The 20,164-nt window shown below is 34.7% G+C and overlaps 1 protein-coding gene across 45 annotated transcripts in view; it reads right to left on the reverse strand.

The window, feature by feature from the left end:
* The window catches only part of EHBP1 (EH domain binding protein 1), a 479,839-nt gene that overhangs the window by 193,280 nt on the left and 266,395 nt on the right, over positions 1–20,164 (reverse strand). For all 45 annotated transcript variants that reach the window (XM_070235400.1, XM_070235417.1, XM_023619016.2 and 42 more), the window contains 2 exons: positions 12,644–12,825; positions 9,674–9,813 (listed from right to left, as the gene is read on the reverse strand). In XM_070235400.1, coding sequence (XP_070091501.1) covers positions 9,674–9,813; positions 12,644–12,825 — 322 coding nt within the window. The remainder of the gene's footprint in view (positions 1–9,673; positions 9,814–12,643; positions 12,826–20,164) is intronic.

A 20,164-nucleotide genomic window follows, 5' to 3' on the forward strand; every position in this document is an offset into this window, starting at 1 on the left:
TAATGACCCTAGACATTCCCCTTATATACTTAACATACAAAAAAAGTGGAATTAAATAGCTGTCCATCTATGTCATGTTCATCTTTTAACACCTAGCAGTTTTTAGCTCACCTAGTACCTAACGTATGCTATAAATGAATGAGTGAATGAACTGAATGAAAGTCATAATACTTGGCATCATGTTTACAAAGGCAGAAAGACATATAACAAACATTATTTTTAAATTATAGAAATAGTATGTTTTTTTCTGTGTCTATGTTAGTCTACGTATCTATGCATGTATGTATCTAACTATAATGTTTCATTTATCTCTAGAAATGTTATACTTTAAGCCACCGCCCAAAATTTGGCAGCTTAAAACAACAAATAATTATCTCTCACAGTTCTCTAGGTTGACTGGACTCAGCTGGGTGGTTCACTGCATTTAGATGGTGGCTGGGGCTAAAGTCATCAGAAAGCTTGAACTGAGGTGGACATCAAAATGGCTTAGTTGGTTTTTTTTGGCTGGGAAAGATTCACTCTGAGATAACACCTGTTGCCAATCTTCCTCTCTCTCTTTCTTTTCTTCTTCTCCCCAAAGCCCTAGTACACAGCTGTTTATTTTAGTTATGAGTCCTTCTAGTTCTATGTGAGTCACAGCCACAGCATGGCTACTGACAGAGGAATGGTATGGTTCTGTGCCCAGGAACCAAACCCGGGCCACTGAAACAGAGTGTGCCAAACTTTAACCACTAGGCCATCAGGGCTGGCTCCAAAATAGCTTCTTTACTTGCATTTGGTGTTTCAGCTCAGAAGGCTGGAACTGAGGGCTGGCCAGGCATCTCTCTCTCTCTCCAAGTGGCCTGTCCATATGGGTCCTCTCAGCACAGCAATCTCAGAGTAGCTGGACTTTTTACATGGCAGCTGGCTTCCTTCAGAGCACTCCTTTTAAGAGGCCCAGGTAGAAGCTACAATGCATTTTATATCTTAGCTTTAGAAGTTACAAAGTGTCACTTCCACTGCATTCTACTGGTTAAAAGTGAATTACAGCCCAGATGAGAGGGAGGAAACTACAAAAGGGTACGAATATTGGGAGGCATGGCTCACTGGAGAACAATCTTTGGAGATACCACACAGTAGATCAATAAATCAAAGTTAAAACCATCCCTTTTCTTGCTAATCTAACATATTTACTATAATTTTTACATGTTACCTTCGAGTATTTTACTTATGCACACACGAAAGTCACAAATCTTAAATTGTACACTTCAGTGAATTTTGACAAATGTAGACAACCACGTGATGCAAGATGCAGAACACTGCATCACCCCATGTTCTCTCATGCCTCTTTTCAGCCAATCCCCAAATCCACAGGCTATCACTATTCTCATGTGTTTCACATAGGATTAGTTTTGCCTCTTCAGACATCATATAAATGGAATCATACAGTATACACTCTTTCATATAAGTCTTCTTTTATTCATCTTAATGGTTTTGAGATATATCCATGCTGTTGAATATATCAACAGTTCATTTTTCTTGCTGAACAGTATCCCATTCATGAATATACTACGATTTAGCCATTCTCCTGTTGATGTATACCTGAGCACTTTCCAGTTTTGGTTTATTGTGAATACAAATGTTATAAACATTTTGGTAAAAATCTTTTTGCGGACATATGTTTTCACTTCTTTCAGATAAATATCAAGGAATGGACTGCTGGATCAGAGGATAAGTATATGCTGAGTGTTATAAGAAACTCCCTAAGTGACTGTACCATTATATATGCCACCAATAATGAATGAGAGTTCCAGGTGGTCCACATCCTTGCCAACATTTAGTATTGCCAGTCTTTAAAATTGCCATTCTAGTGGGTGTGGAGTTGTATCTCATTGTAATATTACTTTGCTTTTTCCTGATGACAAGTGAAACTGAGAACATTTTCATGTGCTTATTGGCCACTGATATGTCCTTCTTTGTGACCCACATGTTCAAATCCTTGCTCATTTTTTAAAAAATGGGTTATCTGTCTTTTTATTAGAGTTGTAGGACATTTAAAAAAATCTATTCTGGATACAAGACCTGTGTCAGATATATACTTTGTTAATATTTTCTTCTAGTTTGTGACTTGCCCAGACATTTTCTTAATGGTGTATTTTGACGAGCTATGTTTTTCATTTTTTTCTTTTTTTTTTTTTTAAGATTTTTATTTTTCCTTTTTCTCCCAAAAGCCCCCTGGTACATAGTTGTATATTTTTAGTTGTGGGTCCTTCTAGTTGTGTCATGTGGGATGCTGCCTCAGCATGGCTTGATGAACAGTGCCATGTCGGTGCCCAGGATTTGAACCCACGAAACCCTGGGCCACCAAAGCAAAGCACACAAACAACCACTCAGCCATGGGGCTGGCCCCTATGTTTTTAATTTTGATGAAGTCTAATTTATCAAATTTTTCTCTCATGGTTATTACTTTTTATGTCTTGTGTAATATAAGAACCCTCTACCTACCCTCAGGTCACGAATATATTGTCCTTCCTTATTTTTCAGAAGCTTTATAGATTTAGCTTTTATCCTGAGGTCTATAACCTACCTTGAATTGATGTCTGTGTGTGCTGAGAGGTAGGAATAGAGGATCATTTTTTCCATACAGACATTTGGGTGTTTCAGCATCATTTGTTGAAAAGACTTTCCTTTCTTCACTGAATTATGCTGTACCTTTGTTGAAAATTAATTGATCAAATAAGTTTGGGTCTATTTCAGGAATCTGTTTTGTTCCACTGATCTGTCTGTCCTACGCCAATAACATACTATCTTGATTATTATAGCTTTATAGTAAATCTGGATATCAAGGAGTATAACAATTTTGTTCTTTTTCAATATTATTTTGTTTATTCAGGTCCTTCACATTTCCAAGTATATTTTAGAATCAGCTTTTCCATTTCTACTTTTTAAAAAAGTCTGCTAGGATTATGAAGGGCATTGAGTTGAATTTATAAATTGACTTGTGGAGAACTGACATCTTAAAAATTCTGAGTATTCTACTCCGTGAAACACAGAATCTCTCCATTTATTAATGTCTTCTTCAATTACCTTTAGTAGTATATTATAGTTTTCAGTGTAGAGGTTTTTCCACATCTTTTGTTAAGTTTATTTCTAAGTAGTCTACGTTATTTTTAGCCTCTACTGTAAATGAAATTGTTATGCTAATTTTCCAAATGTTTGTTGTTCATATATAAACCAGAATTTTCTACATTGACTTTGTATCCTGTGTCCTTGCTAGGATCTCCAGTACAATGTTGAATAGAAGTGTGAGAACAAATAACCCTGCCTTCTTCCCAATCTTGGGAGGAAAGTGTTCAGTGTTTCGCCATTAAGTATGATGTTAGCTGTAGCTTTCCATCAATGCTCTTTATCAAAATGAAGAAATTCCCTTATATTAAAACTTTGCTGAGAAACTTGGTATTGAATTTTGCCAAATGCTCCTTTCTGTATCTATTGAGATGATTATATGGTTTTTCTCCTTTATTCTGTTAATCTGGTTAAACCAACCTTGCATTCCTAGGACAAACCCTCAGAGAATGCATATTGGTACTTAGAATATTAATTGTCTCCTGACTCCTCCCCTAAACAAATACTGGAGAGCTTCTAACTACTTCTTCAGAACTCTCATTTCCATCCTGGTCCCATCAGATGGGCTCTCAGTATCCACAGAATTATCCCAGAGTCTTGTGGTAGTTTCTAGAGAATGTCCCATTGTCATTAGTACAAACAAAGCAGCATTAGGGTTTAAGAGCAACAAAGAAAGTAGGCTGAATTTGTAATGTTCATCTTCTGCTACTTCTACTATTCTTTGAGTTGACACATTTGAGTTCTAAACACTGGGAAGAGATATTCTTGCTGTCCCCAGTTTCTCATCCTGGGATCTCTATCTCTTTAAAAAGGAAGTAGTTGTGGTGGCTTATAAATGTTTTAGCTCAAGGGATCAGACATGCCCCCACCTCTCTGCTTCTACCTTATTTCCCAACCTTAACACCTAAATAACAGATACAGATATTCCAGAAATTCTCATCCTTTACATATACCTCCAAAATAGATGGCCATTTTAATTTTTTTACTTTATAGAGTGCACAGCAATCCTATGATTTTGTTCATGAGTGCCTTAGGTACTGGAGGATAGATGCCCAGGTAAAAACCAGAAGCAAATTAATGAATGTATTCTCTGACCAGAGTCCCAAGTTTATTCTGAAGAACCTTCTAATCAAAGGAGGGAGATCTATTTCTCCCCAATTCATAGCACTAGCAAGTAGGACATTTAATCTCAGAGGGCTGAGTCATATCATAATCAACTCCAGCTCCTCAAATATGAACTGTTATCTCCTCTACTACCATCTGTGCTGTAAGATTATGTTCCCTGAAGATAGCCAATATGTCACTCTCTCTGCCTCCTCCCAAATTAACTTTACCAACTATAGGAAAAGGATTAACAAACATCACGCAACATTGCTTATGGTAAAAATGAATCTTGATTTATAAATTGCATCTGGACTCTGAATGGACAATATACCTGATGGAAGGCCACAGCTGGAGCTTCTCTGATTGTGGAGACTTTTGTAACAGAGCTTGTCCCTTACAGGTACCCTGGAAACTATACCTATCAAACTATTACAAAAGATATCAGCTCTTGTGCAGCATGAAGATTCTAAACCAAGGTAATCTCTGCTCCTAACTATATGGATCTTGTCTCCTTGTACCTAAGTTGTCATTTTGGGGTAAAAGTCAAAGAATAGCGCCTGGGCTGCTGTGAGGACTCCAGTGAAAAAGGAATGTTCTGTGATATTGTTGTTTTCTGTCCAATATCCTTCTAAGTGAATCTAATGCTAAGTTTGGCCTATTCAGGTCAAGTGAGTCTGAATGTCTGGTTAAGCTTAAGCAGAATCCTTGATGATCTTTGCAACAATTATTAGTATACCAGGGGCCTTTCAGGTGTCTTATAATGTCTGGTTTCCACAGCAATGCTTTGCTGTAAACTGCTTCAGTTAAACCTGATTTTCTGAGCTGTACTCAATAGGACTTTGTCATTTATACAGGAGTCTTTCTTTCTCCTTACTGTTGGTGTGTATTCAGAAATCCAACATGAGTCTCAAAGATGGTCATATTACCAAATACTGGTTAAAGCATTGCGAGGTTGCCATATAGATGGAGGCATGATTGTTTTGAAACCATATATAATTTGTAATACCAGCTGGAGTAAACTTTCCATTAAAAGACTTTGTCCAACTCCGAGGTCTACCACTCCCACTACATTTCAGTGATTTTTCCAAATGCAATTCAAAATTACCCTGCCCATTCACTGGTGCTGTACCTCTGCAGAATGCATCTACATACATGTAGCATCAGTAAAAGGTTCCCGCCTAAGAGCCAGTCCCAAAATACATTTCCAGTTAGCAGTGAATTCTGTCTCAGACAGAACAGAGTAGGGATTTTTGATCAGTCCAAGTACAGATATCATGAATTTTCTTTTACCTTCTAGCAAAGACTAATTTCAGAAGACATATTTTGTCAACTACTACTTATTTACGGAAATATTCCTTGAGAAATCACTGACTAAATGAATAGCCTCTAGGTGTCAATCTAAGATATACACAAAATAATTACAACAGCCTGTTTCTTTAAGAAGCTTGCAGCTTGTTGGGGAAATAATACAGCCATATAATTTTATTGATATAATATGACTGCAGTTTATGCACTTATAAAGATATAATTAATATAGACAAAATTTAAAATAATGATTCTTCCCTTTATAAAAACTGTGTCAACAATTTCAAAGCTGCCAGGAAGAGTGAATGTATGCTGTGTCTAAGTTACTGCCATTTTAGTTGGTAAATAAAAATACAGCCCATACTTTATTTGTACCATGTTTATAAAACAAATTCATTCTGTTTACTCTTAAGCTATTATTTTAACATTACTATTGTTAAATTTTAATATTTTTTATTATCTTAAAACTGCTTTACCCAAACATTTTTAGAGTGATAGTGCTGGTATTCTTGAAAGTTATTAACTTTGGAATGGAATTTATATGTGCTAAAAAATGCAACTAAGGAAGCCAAACAACTGCCATAACATGCTCTGATATTCATTTAAGTGACTATGCTCTGCAAATATAACAGAAAATGCTGAGCAAAAAGTGTAACATCAAAGCAAAAATGTTACAATGATTACAATGATTGTGGATTTATCAACTTAGATCATGCATTTAATCACCCACTGTCCCCACTACCTCTGCACCCTCAACACACATATTTTACATTCATCACTTTTGGAAAACTGGTCTTGAATTATTTAATGTTTGAACTATGTGTCTCCTCCAGATCACATTCCTTCCATAAATTGGGACCACCCTCCCTGTATAAGGTAGTATATGATTAAAGGTCAAAATGAATGGAGAAAGAGTAACAAGCCAAGTGATCAATGAGCTACAATAGGAGAGGGAAACCCCATTCATACATCTATGGACTTTCAGTTAATACATATTAAATTCTCAATATGTTCCAGACAATGTGCTAGAAGCTACGGATGGAAAAATGATTAGAACATAGTCCCTAATTTGAAGGATTTCATAAAATAGGGGAACGAAATATATAAATAAATAATAACAACACAAAATAGCAGCATTCCAAAGAAATTTATAATCATCACAAGTTGAATTAAAACAAGTTTCTTCAATTAGGGTCAGGGAATTTTAGGCTATCTAAAGAAAGCTACTCCTTCAGTAGGAATTTTAGAAAATAAGGTATATATGTCTGTTTAAGCAATAAGAGTTGCTACAGTATGAATATTTGTGTGCTGTCGCCCCCACCCCCCACCCCCGCCCCCGGCTCAAATTCATTTGTTGAAATCCTAATTTTCAATGTGATGATATTAGGAGGTGGGGCCTTTGGAATGTGATTAGTGAGATTAAATGAGATTAATGCCCTTATAAAAGAGGCCCGAAAAGAGCTCCCTTGCCCCTTTCCACCATGTGAGGAATAGAATGAGAAGTCTGTGCCCCAGAAGAGGGTTCTCACCTGACCATGCTGACACCCTGATCTCAGGCTTTCAGCCCTCAGAACTGTGCAAAATAAATTTCTGTTGTTGGTAAGCTACCCTATCTATGGCATTTTGTTAGAGTAGCCCAAACGGAGTAAGATACGGGTTTAGCTATAAAACCTAATTATGAATGAATGCTTCCATTAAATCTGTATTTGGTAAAAAATAATGTCTTTTCTTTCCCTTTCAATACTAGTGCAGAACTGGTGACATATTATCACCTTTTTTGCCCACTGCTCTGATCAAAATAGCACAACATTGCTCAAAACAGCTATGAAAACATGTGTATCTTTTATTCCTACTTAAGGAATAGTGCTTAATTGCGATTTCATTTTAACCAAAAGCCATCTAAAAAAGGACAAACTGTATTCTATAATTAAAAGATCACATTATATCCCATTGGAATTACAAAAACTCATGCTGTAAGAAAATGTCTGCATTTGTAAATGGTACCATAGTAGCATAAAGAATGGTCAAGCTTAAGAAGGAGTGGGGATGAAAGGTTACTCAGAGTATGTGGCAAAAGAATCAAAACTTGAAGGATAAGTAGAAGGTCATTGGTAGTGGTAGAGAGAGGACACCAACATATCTTTCTTGAAGTACTCTAGCTTGCCAAGTAAAACAAACAACTCAAAGAAAGGAAGGACATGGCATTTTTAAAAGTATTGTATAATTGTTGCTGACATCATTATAAACATAATGCAAATGTCAGCATTTATTATTGAAGAAAAACCCTAAAAAGTTATTGAAATAAAACTAATAGTCAGGAGGGGTTGAAGGGAGAGGTTCAAATAAAGACGTATTGAATCTCTCATCTTATATGAGGTGAGTCAACACCATTGTTTTATTTTTAATGTTAGCAGAGAAATATAAGTTCATTCATTTATCCATCTGGCTTATTTATTTTAGAGGATACTATTCTAAAATGAAAACAGGATCTATAACTTCCAAATTACTCTATTATAAAATGCTTAAAGAACATTTGATAATGGTAAAATGTATGGGGTAAGTGGAAAAAAATAATAAGAAAATTCCCAAATAAAAGTATAAATAAAGTAATGTAAGCAAAATAAAGCATGTCAGTTATCAAGAAATATAACTATTAAAGTGCAAAGACTAAAGTAGATCAATCAAATAATGTTTTTAAGAGAAGTACTTAACACAGATACATTAAAAATAAAGTGATAAACACATCAAGAAAATACAAAGAAAGCATGGGTTACAAATGTCAACATCAGGCAAAATTTCAAGGCATGAGGCATCAACGGGGCAAAGTTATCAAATTACAATCTACAATGAAACTATAAGAGAATAAATTTTTATAAATTAAATAATTTAGGATTGCAGTTCTCTTTCATAGACTAACCATGCAAAAAGCATAAGAATATAAATAACTAAATAATATAAAGTTTAGTCTAATAGCTATATGCTGACTCCAACAAATAAAACATACATGTAAAAAAGTATTTACAAAAATTTATAAAAATAGATCATATATATAGACGACAAAGAAAAAACCTCAATCATATTTTTTAAAAATTCAAGTATGATAGGCTTCAGAATCTTATCTGAATGAAATTAAACTAAAAATAAATAAACAAAGCCCATGATAAACACACTCTGCTAAGCATACTTGGTTTAAGTAAGAAATCAAAATGGCAATCAAAAATTAGAAAATAATTTATAAAATTTGCGCAAAACAAAACACCTATCTTCGCATACAAGTCTGATCAATTTCTTATAATATATTTCTAGAAGTGGAGTGGAAGTGAAGGTCACTGGAGTTGAGGAAGTCAAGGACGTTTTTGACTAAGGAATTAAATGGCCATCCATGTGATCAATGAAAATCTCCCATATAACAGCAAGAGTTGAGGCACAGTGAGGAGATGGATGCCAATCTCCAAGAGGTGGAAAAATCACCAAGAGGTGACTAGATGATAGAAGTCACGGGATATCAATCTAGAAATTTAGAGCAATTTATTAGCTGAAAGGAGCAGGTATATAGTGCTTGATTTTCACTCCAATAATAAAGGTACAACATCAACTCCTCGAGCATGATAGCTAGGTTGTTGATAAATATTTATTGACCAATTAATACAAAGAGGTTCCAACCATTTACTATCTTAGTAGTTTGATCAAATCAGTTATATGGAATACTTGCATGGAAGCTTCTTGATATAAAGATACATAAGATATATACAAATTCAAAATAAAGAATGCCCATATAATTTATGTGAATAAATGAACATGAGCTAGGAGATGGCAGCCAATTCATCTCCTCATTTTACCCTTAAGGCAGATTTTTACTTACAGAGGGTTCATCCATACACTGACAAAAGAAATATGAACATATTTGGACTACTTTATACTATAAGCAGTAGTTCCAATAAAGTCTTATGTTTTCTTGATCTTTAAACTGATAAAATCTGCTAAGTTATTACCATCAGCATGGAAAGTTTTCAGAGAGCTAAATGATATATTATATTAGACAGGTTTAAGGAAGAAAAAATAGCTTGTTAGTGGAACTGTTTTTTCCTGGGAAACAAGACTGGAGTTTTCAACTCTGCAAAAAAAGATAAACTTTCAGCTTAATGCTAATAAAACCAACCTGTAATTTTTGCTGCCTTTTCCTCTTGGTTCACTCGGTTCTCATCATCTTCTTCATTATCTTCCTCAAAGTCATCTAAATTGCCAATGTCAGCCTGCTTCATACTCATCAAACTAGCCAAACTTTGCATGTCTTCATCCCTACATCAATGATTTAAAACACAATACACACAGTTCATTAAATGACATTGCTTGAAAAAGGATCGTTTCTTAAGAAAATAATATTAATATGTTCCTCTCTGTATGTAAAGTATTTTTAAACAGTTGTATAAGACAACTAAAAAATTTAAATCCTCATATTCATTAATTTTTAAATGGCATGTTTAATTAGTAAAAAGAAAACAGGATTAAAAACTAACTGGTTAGGAGTTAGTTGAATTCTGTGCTGCAGATCTATGGAAGACTAAAATTTTCTTCACGGGGTAAATGTGGTTTCCTAATTATGAAGTCTGGAAACAAAAACTTGCTTCATAAAACAGTGGAACAGTTTGCAAATTAGATGAGATCTAGACTTTAAAATACTCAAAATTTCAAAAGGAAATAGAATAGAAATTCTTAATCTGAAGTCCATGAAGTCTTTTGGTTTTGTGGGTAGGAGGAAAAAGAAGTGATAAACCCCTGTAAATTATAATTAAATCTTGTTTAAATGTGCATTTTTCTCAAAGGGGCTATAACTCCCCCAAAAGTTAAGGAACTACTCTTATAGAAAAAACACCTTAACAAAGTCCAGCCTTTTTCAATATTACAAGATGGAAAATAACCTGGGTTGATTATAAATTAAATGCCATATATTTGATAAAATGTAAAAATGTTTTTATCTTCAAGTATTTCAAATACAAATTTATAAATTTACACTAAATACTTTAAATGTCAAATAACTTAAGTTTTCTTAATCTATTATTTTCATCTTAAATTTCAGATAAACTACAGTGAAGGAAACATTTTATTTCTAACATGTTATATACCAACAATTTCAATCTGGTATACTTTCCCAAAATTCAGAAAGCCAAATTACAATGCTGTTTCTCATGTTCTTACCATAATAAAATTTTAAAAAACCACTTTCTTCTGTAATGTTTATTAATATTCACTTATCTTCTAAATACAGTATGACTTTTCAGACTAAACTGGTTTTTGAAATTCTTTGCATTTGATTTCATATAAGCTTACAGTTAACAAAATCATTTTTAAAATAAATTTAGTGACACAAAGTCTGCATGAACAAAAAAAGTTGTATTACGTTATATGAATGCCTTACAAATTGCTCACCTATCAATGGGAGATAAGTCCAAGACATAACACTCTTCTTAAAATGTTAACTTGCTTAATTTTAGCTCTTTAATTTCCTCATATATTAACCTTGAACATTTCTCTTTGGGAAAGGTAAGGAGACAAGGAATAAGGAAGTAGGGAGGGAGTTTAGGGTATTCTGAGAAAATTCTCCACCCAAATTGATTTGATTTGACTCAATTTCCTCTCGCCTAGATTCCCATGAATGCTGCAGATTCACTTACTGCTTCTGCCCAGTGGAAGGGAGACCATCTTCAAAGGATTTTCTCTGATTTTGTTTTCTCTCTTCTTCTCATGTCTCCTTTCCTTTCATTTTGGCTTGAACTTCAGGGTAAGGTCTTTGTTTTTAATTTCTCAGTATTTAAGTCTACAATTTAAAGTCCTGAAATGAAAAACTAACTGCTTCCATTCTACACCGTCTCTCTATCACACTCACTCCGAAGCCAACTTCCCAGAGAAGAGGCTTACTGTTATCTACCAAGTCATTTGCTGCCCTGTAGATGAGTACCAAACATCTCATTCTGACTGACACAGAATCCAGTCTAATCGGTCAAGTAGACATGGCCAATTATAGTAACCACATTCCACTAGGTCAAATACATTCAGAACTGTGATTCAGATTGAACTGAAATGTCCATGGCTGCCTTCTTCCCTTACCTTTTAAGTCTAGGCATAGAATTTCCATTTCTCCTCTCCCTGATTCTAGGTACTAATCCTTTCACTACAACCAAAACATGCACTTACCCTTAACTTGACTGTATGCAACAACTAGAGTGAATGCTAGTTTTTTTTTCTGTTCTAGGTATGTTTACCTCATTTTATCCAGTTAGAATTTTACTCTTGTAGGAGACTCGAAGTGAGTGTAGGAATTTTATTTGTGCAATGCCAATTCTGTGATTAAGAAGTGGTTTTTGAAAAGGATAATGATTATAACTAACTGATTATCTAACTGTACCTTGCTACATAATTTTTGGAAGGCTAAGCCAAAGAACACGAATTGGCAAAAGGTCCTTTAGTTCTTTTACCCCTATTACTCTCAACTTTCCATTTTGGATTCCTCTCATGTCTTAGCTGCATCAAATAGCTCTACAAATTGAAATGTCTGTACTTCAGAGTACAACTATTATACCGAAGACACTGAAACATAAAACAAACATGTACGATATCCTATAATATACAATTTAAAATCTGAAACTTGTTGTAATCACTTTTGTAATCACTTATTGTTCATTCTCTAGAATCACAAGAGCCTATAGGGGGCTGGCCTGGTGCCGCAGTGGTTAAGTTCACACGCTCTGCTTTGGCGGCCCGGGGTTTGCTGGTTTGGATCCCGGGCATGGACCTATGCACCGCTTGTCAAGCCATGCTGTGGCAGGTGTCCCATGTATAAATCAGAGGAATGTGGGCAGGGATGTTAGCTCAGGCCAATTTTCCTCAGCAAAAAAAAATGAGGAGGATTGGCAGCGGATGTTAGCTCAGGGCTAATCTTCCGCAAAAAAAAAAAGAGACACTATAAATAACAAGGAGTTATTTAATTCAGTTCCTGAAACAAAGAATGGCAAGAATGACTGGTATGCAGTAGGATGTTCTCAACAGTTGCCAGTCTACTGAGTCAAAAGCTATTTACCTATGATGTTTTAAAAAACACTCTGAAGCAGCTTATTTGACAAAAGAAACTCACGTGGCTTTTCCTTCCCGAAGGAAAATGCAAGATAATGAAAACTGGAGAGTGGCAGATACAACTTTTTTAGACAATGGCTTGAATTTTAACTTGACATCAGTTTGAGTTGGCATAGGGCTTGCATACTGTTTCATGTTGATGCAGCTAGTAGCCAGAGCTTTCCTTCGACCAGAAGGAGATTCCTGGAAGATAAAAAATAACTATGTAATTTGGAGTTATTTAATTTATAATCAAATATTTAAAAATACTACTTTAATAATACAATTAAATAACAATGGAGACTTCCTTCTCCAATGAATTCCTCTAACACAATACTGAAATAAAATTCTGATGAGCTTCTATCACAACTTTTATATCTTTAAGTAAGGCAGATATAAAATTGGAGAGCTGGCCCAGGTAGAAATAAGTGAAGACTGAAACAATCGTATCTCAGAAAAGGAAAAGCAAAGAATATAAACTATGACAGAAAGTCTCTGGGGTTCCTGTAAAAAGGGTAACAGCACAGGGCTAGGTATCAAAAGCACTCAACAACTGCTTTCCTTCCTTTGATTATATTTAATAGAAACTAACAATATTTCTCCTTTCTGAATGCCTACAATTTTTTACAGAAATTCCCAGCCTTGGTGGCATTCTACCTTGTTTTAGCCTACAATATCTGAATTCTATCTATCCTGTAACGTGAGCCTTATTCCTTCCCAGGGACTCTTCTGATTACTCCAGTCCATAGTTCTCTCTCCCTTCCCTAAAATCACATATGTCAAGGAATAACCAGTTGGTTTTCAGGATGGACACTGCTAATTGACCCCAGCAGATCTCAAAATTCATCTCCACTAAGCTATTGCCAATTCATCAGAAATGGAACAAAAAATGAAACCTATTTGTTATCAAAGGTGTTTAACATTCCATTAATAAGCTATCTTGTTTCCAAATTATCCTTTACACGAATAATAGCCTAGGAGAACAATGGAAACAGGACAGCAAAATAATGATTGGGCATTAACTATGTATAACCATGGTGTCAATTCTGGAGAGATATAATGATAAATAAGACATAATCCCTGGCTATGTTTTCTAATGGCAAGGGGAAAGTTTCAGTGGAGGATCATTTGCAAATAATGTAAATCAGAGTTCACATACCATCATTAATGCAAACCAGAAGTCATATATCAGCATTCCTTAGGGTTTACTGGTCTGAGAATTCAGAACTAAAATAAGGCCTAATTTCCAAGCTGCATGACCTTGAGCAAATCAGTAAACTTGAGCCTCGGTAACCTTCTCTAGAAAATAAGGAAGCTATACAGAAATCTATTCAAGCTCTACAATGGTTTTCCATGAAATTACTCAATTTTCCAACCAAGGCAGGGAAAACTACCATTAACACCTCTGGATAATTATTTAATAAATATTTGTCCAATGAATGACAAACTCAACCTAAAATAAGGATATACTAATTTAATCAAAACATTAAATAGCCTTTTTCTAAAAAACTGACATTTCCGCCAGCAGACAAGTAAAACTGTAATGTAGCATCCCTAAAGAAAACCTTGTTTTAAAATGTGGTCTTATCTGTCAGATTATGCACAGCAATATTATACAGAACTATTAGTGCATGTAGATACCTTATGAATGAATTTCAAAAATGCATCAAGCACTTCAGAAGGATTTAAGCCCTCTCAGAAGAAATACTTAAGAATATGCAAATACCCTCAACTGAATCAAGTTGAACAGATGTGACTATCCCAAACAATACAAGTGTTCTTTCCCTGGCCGCTACTGTCAATCAAAGAATAAGATTAAGGTCCAAGGTTCTGACAATGTGTAAAATGAAAAAGTATGATCAGGGAGTATCAATTTATTACACTGATATGAACAATAATCTCTTATTGTACCTTTAGAATAGCTAACAACTTCTACATATAATATAGGCTTTAAAGCCTCTGTTTTGAAAGCATGACATACAAACTGCCACACATTATATTCAGATTTTGTTAAACAAATCTGTTCCACAAAGTTTGACATTAATCCCTTAATAATAATAATTTTAATTACTAATAAAAATTAATAGTAATTATTTACTTTTATAATCAAATAATCAAACTATAAAAATTAAGATAACTTGGAAATGAGCATAATTTTGAAAGCCTAGTTTCAGGATGATTCCTGCAAAATACAGAAATTTGACAATTAACATTCTGTCAATTTCATTTCTTAGATAAAAATTATGTAGGGAAGGTTTTCTGCTCAACTCAGGGAGTTTTTAAGTATTTGATAAATTGGTGTCTCTGAAACAACAGGAAATAAAAGATACTAAATTCTGAACACAATTAGCTCTACCACTTAATTAAGCATTTACTTGCTCAGCAACAATGAAAACAGCCCTTTGTGATATCTGGGCAGGTGAGCAGAACAGAGTTCTTTTGAGTCTACAATATCCAATCCTAATATTAACAGAGGATTTCACTAGAGTCTGTGTCTTTCTTGGGAAAAGGGGTCTAAATGGCGTTTCTAGTAATTCTTCACCCAGCTCAGACACCATTTTCCTCTTTAAAATTAGCTATCTCATAGAAAATACATTTTAAAAAGAACAGTAATCAGAAAAATAAGGTCTTTCATAGCTCTAGCCCCAGCTCCATGAATCTCCACTTTTTATAACCATTGAGTCTAAATCTTTACCCACCCAAAATTGATATCATTGCTATCATCAATTCTATAAAGAGGAAAGAAACAACTTATTGCATTGCTATATGAGCAAGTCTTTTGTACCCTACAGTCCTTCCTCAAAGGAGTAGGGGTCAGCCAGGCAGAGAGAGTTTAGAGAGAATTACTTGTATTGTTGCCAGACTCCTAAAGCTATTTCATGTCACATGCAGGTTGGACAAGAGAAAAGAAAGAAGAGAAAAAATAAAAACAGGAACTGTCAGAGAAAGGAAGTTAGATGACAAAAGTCAATAAGAAGTAAGTGGTCACATATGTAGAAGACTAAGTTTCTGTTTCTGGGCCTATGTTTATATGTATATTTGTATATGAATCTAGCAGTATTTTGGGAATTACTTCAAAATCCCTAAAGCAGAAGTTCTTAAATTTTAGTGTTTATTAAAAAACAAAAATAAAACTAGGAGAGCTTCAGATAATTTAGATATCTGGATCTCACCCCTAGAGATCCTAAATTAGTAAAACTAGAGATGGGTTCAGGAATCTGCCACATTTCTAAAAATACTAAGTTAACTCCCCTTCTCACTCCCATCCCGCCTCTCACAGGCACACCACTACCACCAGGTGATTCTAAGCCAGTTAATCTAAAATCACACTTTCAGAAATACTTCCTCTAAGGGAGTTCTTACATAAAATTATTTTACTTAAGAAATCTCGCTCTGATTTTTCATAACTATTCTCTGTTATAAAAAAGACTTATCCTATATATTTCCATTTCTTTGAAATCCAGCCTACTGTAGTTGGAATGAGACAAACCTAGATTAGAACAGCACACAGCACTTATTCACTGGTTAATCTTTGGCATATTGCTATCTGAGCCTCAGTTTCACACTCCTTGATTGGCAAATGTTTTTAAAAGTTGGACAACACAAGTGTTAATAAGAATAAGGGACAATGCAAACTCTCTTACACTGCAGGAGAGAGTTTCAACTGATACAGCCACTTGGGAAAGCAAGTTGACATTATCTTGTAAAGTTGAACACATGCATACTTTACAACTTAGCAATAATTCCCATCCTACAAATATATCCTAGAGAAACTCTTGCAACAACATATGAAAATACCTAGTAGAGTTTTTAGCATATAGTAGGTGCTTAATAAGTAGCATTTATTATTAATATTTATGGACCATTTAACCTGGTCTATTACACTAATATTGTAAATTATCCATCCAGGATCACCAATCTTGAAATGAGGAAACTAAATAAATGCATAACTCAATGCAAGATGTTTGCTTTAAAGTAGTTACATTATTAAAATCAAATGCATGGACCCCCTACATTCTTACCAGACCTAAAATGAGTTTTCCACCTCAACGTTCCTTCATTGCTATTCAGATGGCAACAATACAAGCAATAGGTGAATAAATGTTTTCTCTGTACAGCATAAAAGGGAAAAGATTTATAATAACTTCTCTCATAAGGAATGAACTGATTATAAAATGAATAAAAACAGTCTCATGAGACTCAGAACTTCTTTATAAATATTTTTAAACATTGCAGATTTTACCAAAAAAAGCATGTAGCTAATCTTGCCACTCTCTCCCCTCCAAAATAAACTAACAACATGATATTTAACATAATGGTAGCAAGCAATATAGTTAAGTGGGGTATTCTTTTTTCATATTATAAGAAGTTGGAGAGAACATCTCTTGTCCAAATTATTCAAGTTAGAATCTTCTTATAGAAGAGTTCATTATATGTTTCATTTACTACAGACTCCAAGATACATACAATTAATATAATGTCTCTCCTATTAAGATATTTTGGCCAACTTTCTCTACCTATTAAAACATCACATAAAATAAATCATATGCTAGAAATTTAACTCTCTGGGGCCGGCTCCGTGGCCGAGTGGTTAAGTTCGTGCGCTCCACTGTGGTGGCCCAGGGTTCCAATCCTGGGCGCGGACATGGCACCGCTCATCAGGCCACGTTGAGGCAGCGTCTCACATCCCACAACTAGAAGGATCTGCAGCTAAGATATACAACTATGTACGGGGGGGTTGGGAAGATAAAGCAGAAAAAAAAAAAAAAGAAGATTGGCAACAGTTGTTAGCTCAGTTGCCAAACTTTAAAAAAAAAAGAGAAAGAAATTTAACTCTCTCTCCCATGTAAGAGGACTGGGAGGTGAGGAGAGAAGCCTACTTAGATTTTATGATTTTTCAGAGTTTTATTACATAGAACATTCTTATTTCTGGTTTTATTAATACAAATGGGTGTTGAATTTTATCAAAAGCTTTTTTTCTTTATCTTTTAGGATAATTTAAGATTTTTTAACCTTTAATTTATTAACGTAGTAAATTAATAGATTTTCTAAAATAAAGCAACTCCACATTCCTGGGAAACATTTGAAAAACATCCCAAGTTATCTGAGCGTGTTTTCTTTTGGGGAGGTTTCTAATTACTGATATAATTTCTTTAATAATTATAGAGGTACTCAGATGTATAATGTCTCCCTAAATCAGTTTAGGTAAGTATTTCCCCTCTCAGAATTTGTATATTTCATCCAAGATTTCAAATTTAGTGACATAAAACGATTTAAAATATCTTTTTATTATTTTAATCTCTGCAGAATCTATAGTTTCATACATTTCTTCATTCCCAATACCATTTGTACCTTCCCTCTTTTGTTCCTAGATAATTCTTGCTATAAATTGTCTATTTCATTATGTTTTCTATTTCAGTAGTTTCTGCTCATCTTTTTCATTTCCTTCTTACTTTCCTCGGGTATGTTCTAACTCCTGAATTCTGAGCATTTCTTCTTTCCTGATGTAAGCATTAAAACTATACATTTCTCTAAGTACCGCTTTAACTATATCTCACATTGTATTATGAATTATTTATGTTATTCTGTAGTTAAATATTTTCTAACTGTTCATTACAGGTTCTTTGACTCACAAGATGCTTAGAAACTTTTTTCATCTATACAGAGTTTTTCTTATCTTTATGTAATTACTATTTAATTGATTTGAGGTCACAGAATGTGCTCTGTAAAATGTCAACCCTTCAAAATGTATTGAGATAAGCTTTATGGCCTAACTCATGATCAATTTTCATAAATGTTCCATGGGTCCTTAAAACGCATTTAACTGGTGTGCATACAGTGTTGCCCACTTTTACAACAGGATCATTTTTACACAAAATCACCTATAGCACCAAATTATTATATATTTCCTATGTGATAAGGACAAGCAGAGCAGCAGCAATTTCAAATGTGAGATCATGGAACATTTTCTAAAGGACACATATCAAGGAATAAATAGGTTAAAAAATTGAGAAACTGCTCACAGACTTCTTCACAGGCTCCTCTTCCTCCTTCTGACATAATCTCCTTTTATTTTAGGACTGTCTCTTGTAAAGAGCATATAGCCAGAAAATTTTTTAATCCAGCCTGATAATCTCTGTCTTTTACTGGAGAGCTTAGACCGATGGTTCTCAAATGTTTTTATCTCAAGACCCTTTTTACATGCTTTCACTAAGAACTACAAAGAGGTTTTGTTTATGTGAGTTATATCTATATTTGCCCTATTAAAAATTAAATATCAGAGGCCAGCTGCGTGGCTGAGTGATTAAGTTTGAACACGCCACTTTGGCGACCCAGGGCTTGGCTGGTTCAGATCCTGAGTGTGGACTCAGTGCTGCTCATGAGGCCATGCTGAAGCAGCGTCCCACATAGCAGAGCCAGAAGGACCTACAACCAGAATATACAACTATGTACTAGGGGGCTTTGGGGAGAAGAAGAAAACAAAAAGGAAAATTGGCAACAGATGTTAGCTCAGGTGCCGATCTTTAAAAGAATCCTAATGCCTTTAAAAACAATTAAATAACAGAAATTTAGAAAATAATTCATTAAAACATAACTAATAAACTCATATGCTAACATTTTTATGAAGAATAAATATACTTTCTTTTTTTAAGACTTTATTTTTTTAGGGAAGTTTTAGGTGTACAAAAAAATTGAGAGGGATGTACAGAGATTTCCCATATATCCCCTGCCCGTACATGCACAGCCTACCCAATTATCAGCATCACTCATCAGAATGGTACATTGTTTACCAAGGATTAACCTACACTGACATATCACAGTCACCCAGAGTCCACAGTTTACCTTAGGGTTCACTTGTGGTGGTGTACATTCTGCAGGTTTGGACAAATGTATAATGACATATAACCGTTGTTATAGTATCATATAGAGTATTTCACTGCCCTAAACATCCTCTGTGCTCTGCCCCCCGCTGTTCATCTCCCCCACTCCCCACTCCTGGCAACCATTGATCTTTTTTACTATCTCCATAGTTTTGCCTTTTCCAAAACATCATATAGTTGGAATCACATAGTATGTAATCTTTCCAGATTGGCTTTTTTCACTTAGTAATATGCATTTGAGGTTCCTCCATGTCTTTTCATGGCTTGATAGGTCATTTCCTTTTAGTGCTGAAAAATATTCCACTATCTGAATGTATCACAGTTTATCTATTCATCTATTGAAGGATATCTTGGTTGCTTTCAAATTTTGGCAATTATGAACAAAGGTGCTATAAACATCCACGTGCAGGTATTCTTGTGGACAAGGGTCTTCATTTCACTTAGGTAAATACCAAGGAGTACGACTGCTGGATCGTATGGTAAGAGTATGTTTAGTTTTGTAAGAAACCACCAAACTGTCTTCCAAAGTGGCTGTACCATTTTGCATCCCCACCAGGAACATATAAGAGTTCCTTTTGCTCCACATCCTCGCCAGCATTGGGTGTTGCCAGTGTTCCAGATTTTGGCCATTCTAATAGGTACGTAGTAGTATTTTATTGCTG

Source organism: Equus caballus, chromosome 15 (assembly GCF_041296265.1).
Source record: "Equus caballus isolate H_3958 breed thoroughbred chromosome 15, TB-T2T, whole genome shotgun sequence".
NCBI lineage: Eukaryota > Metazoa > Chordata > Mammalia > Perissodactyla > Equidae > Equus > Equus caballus.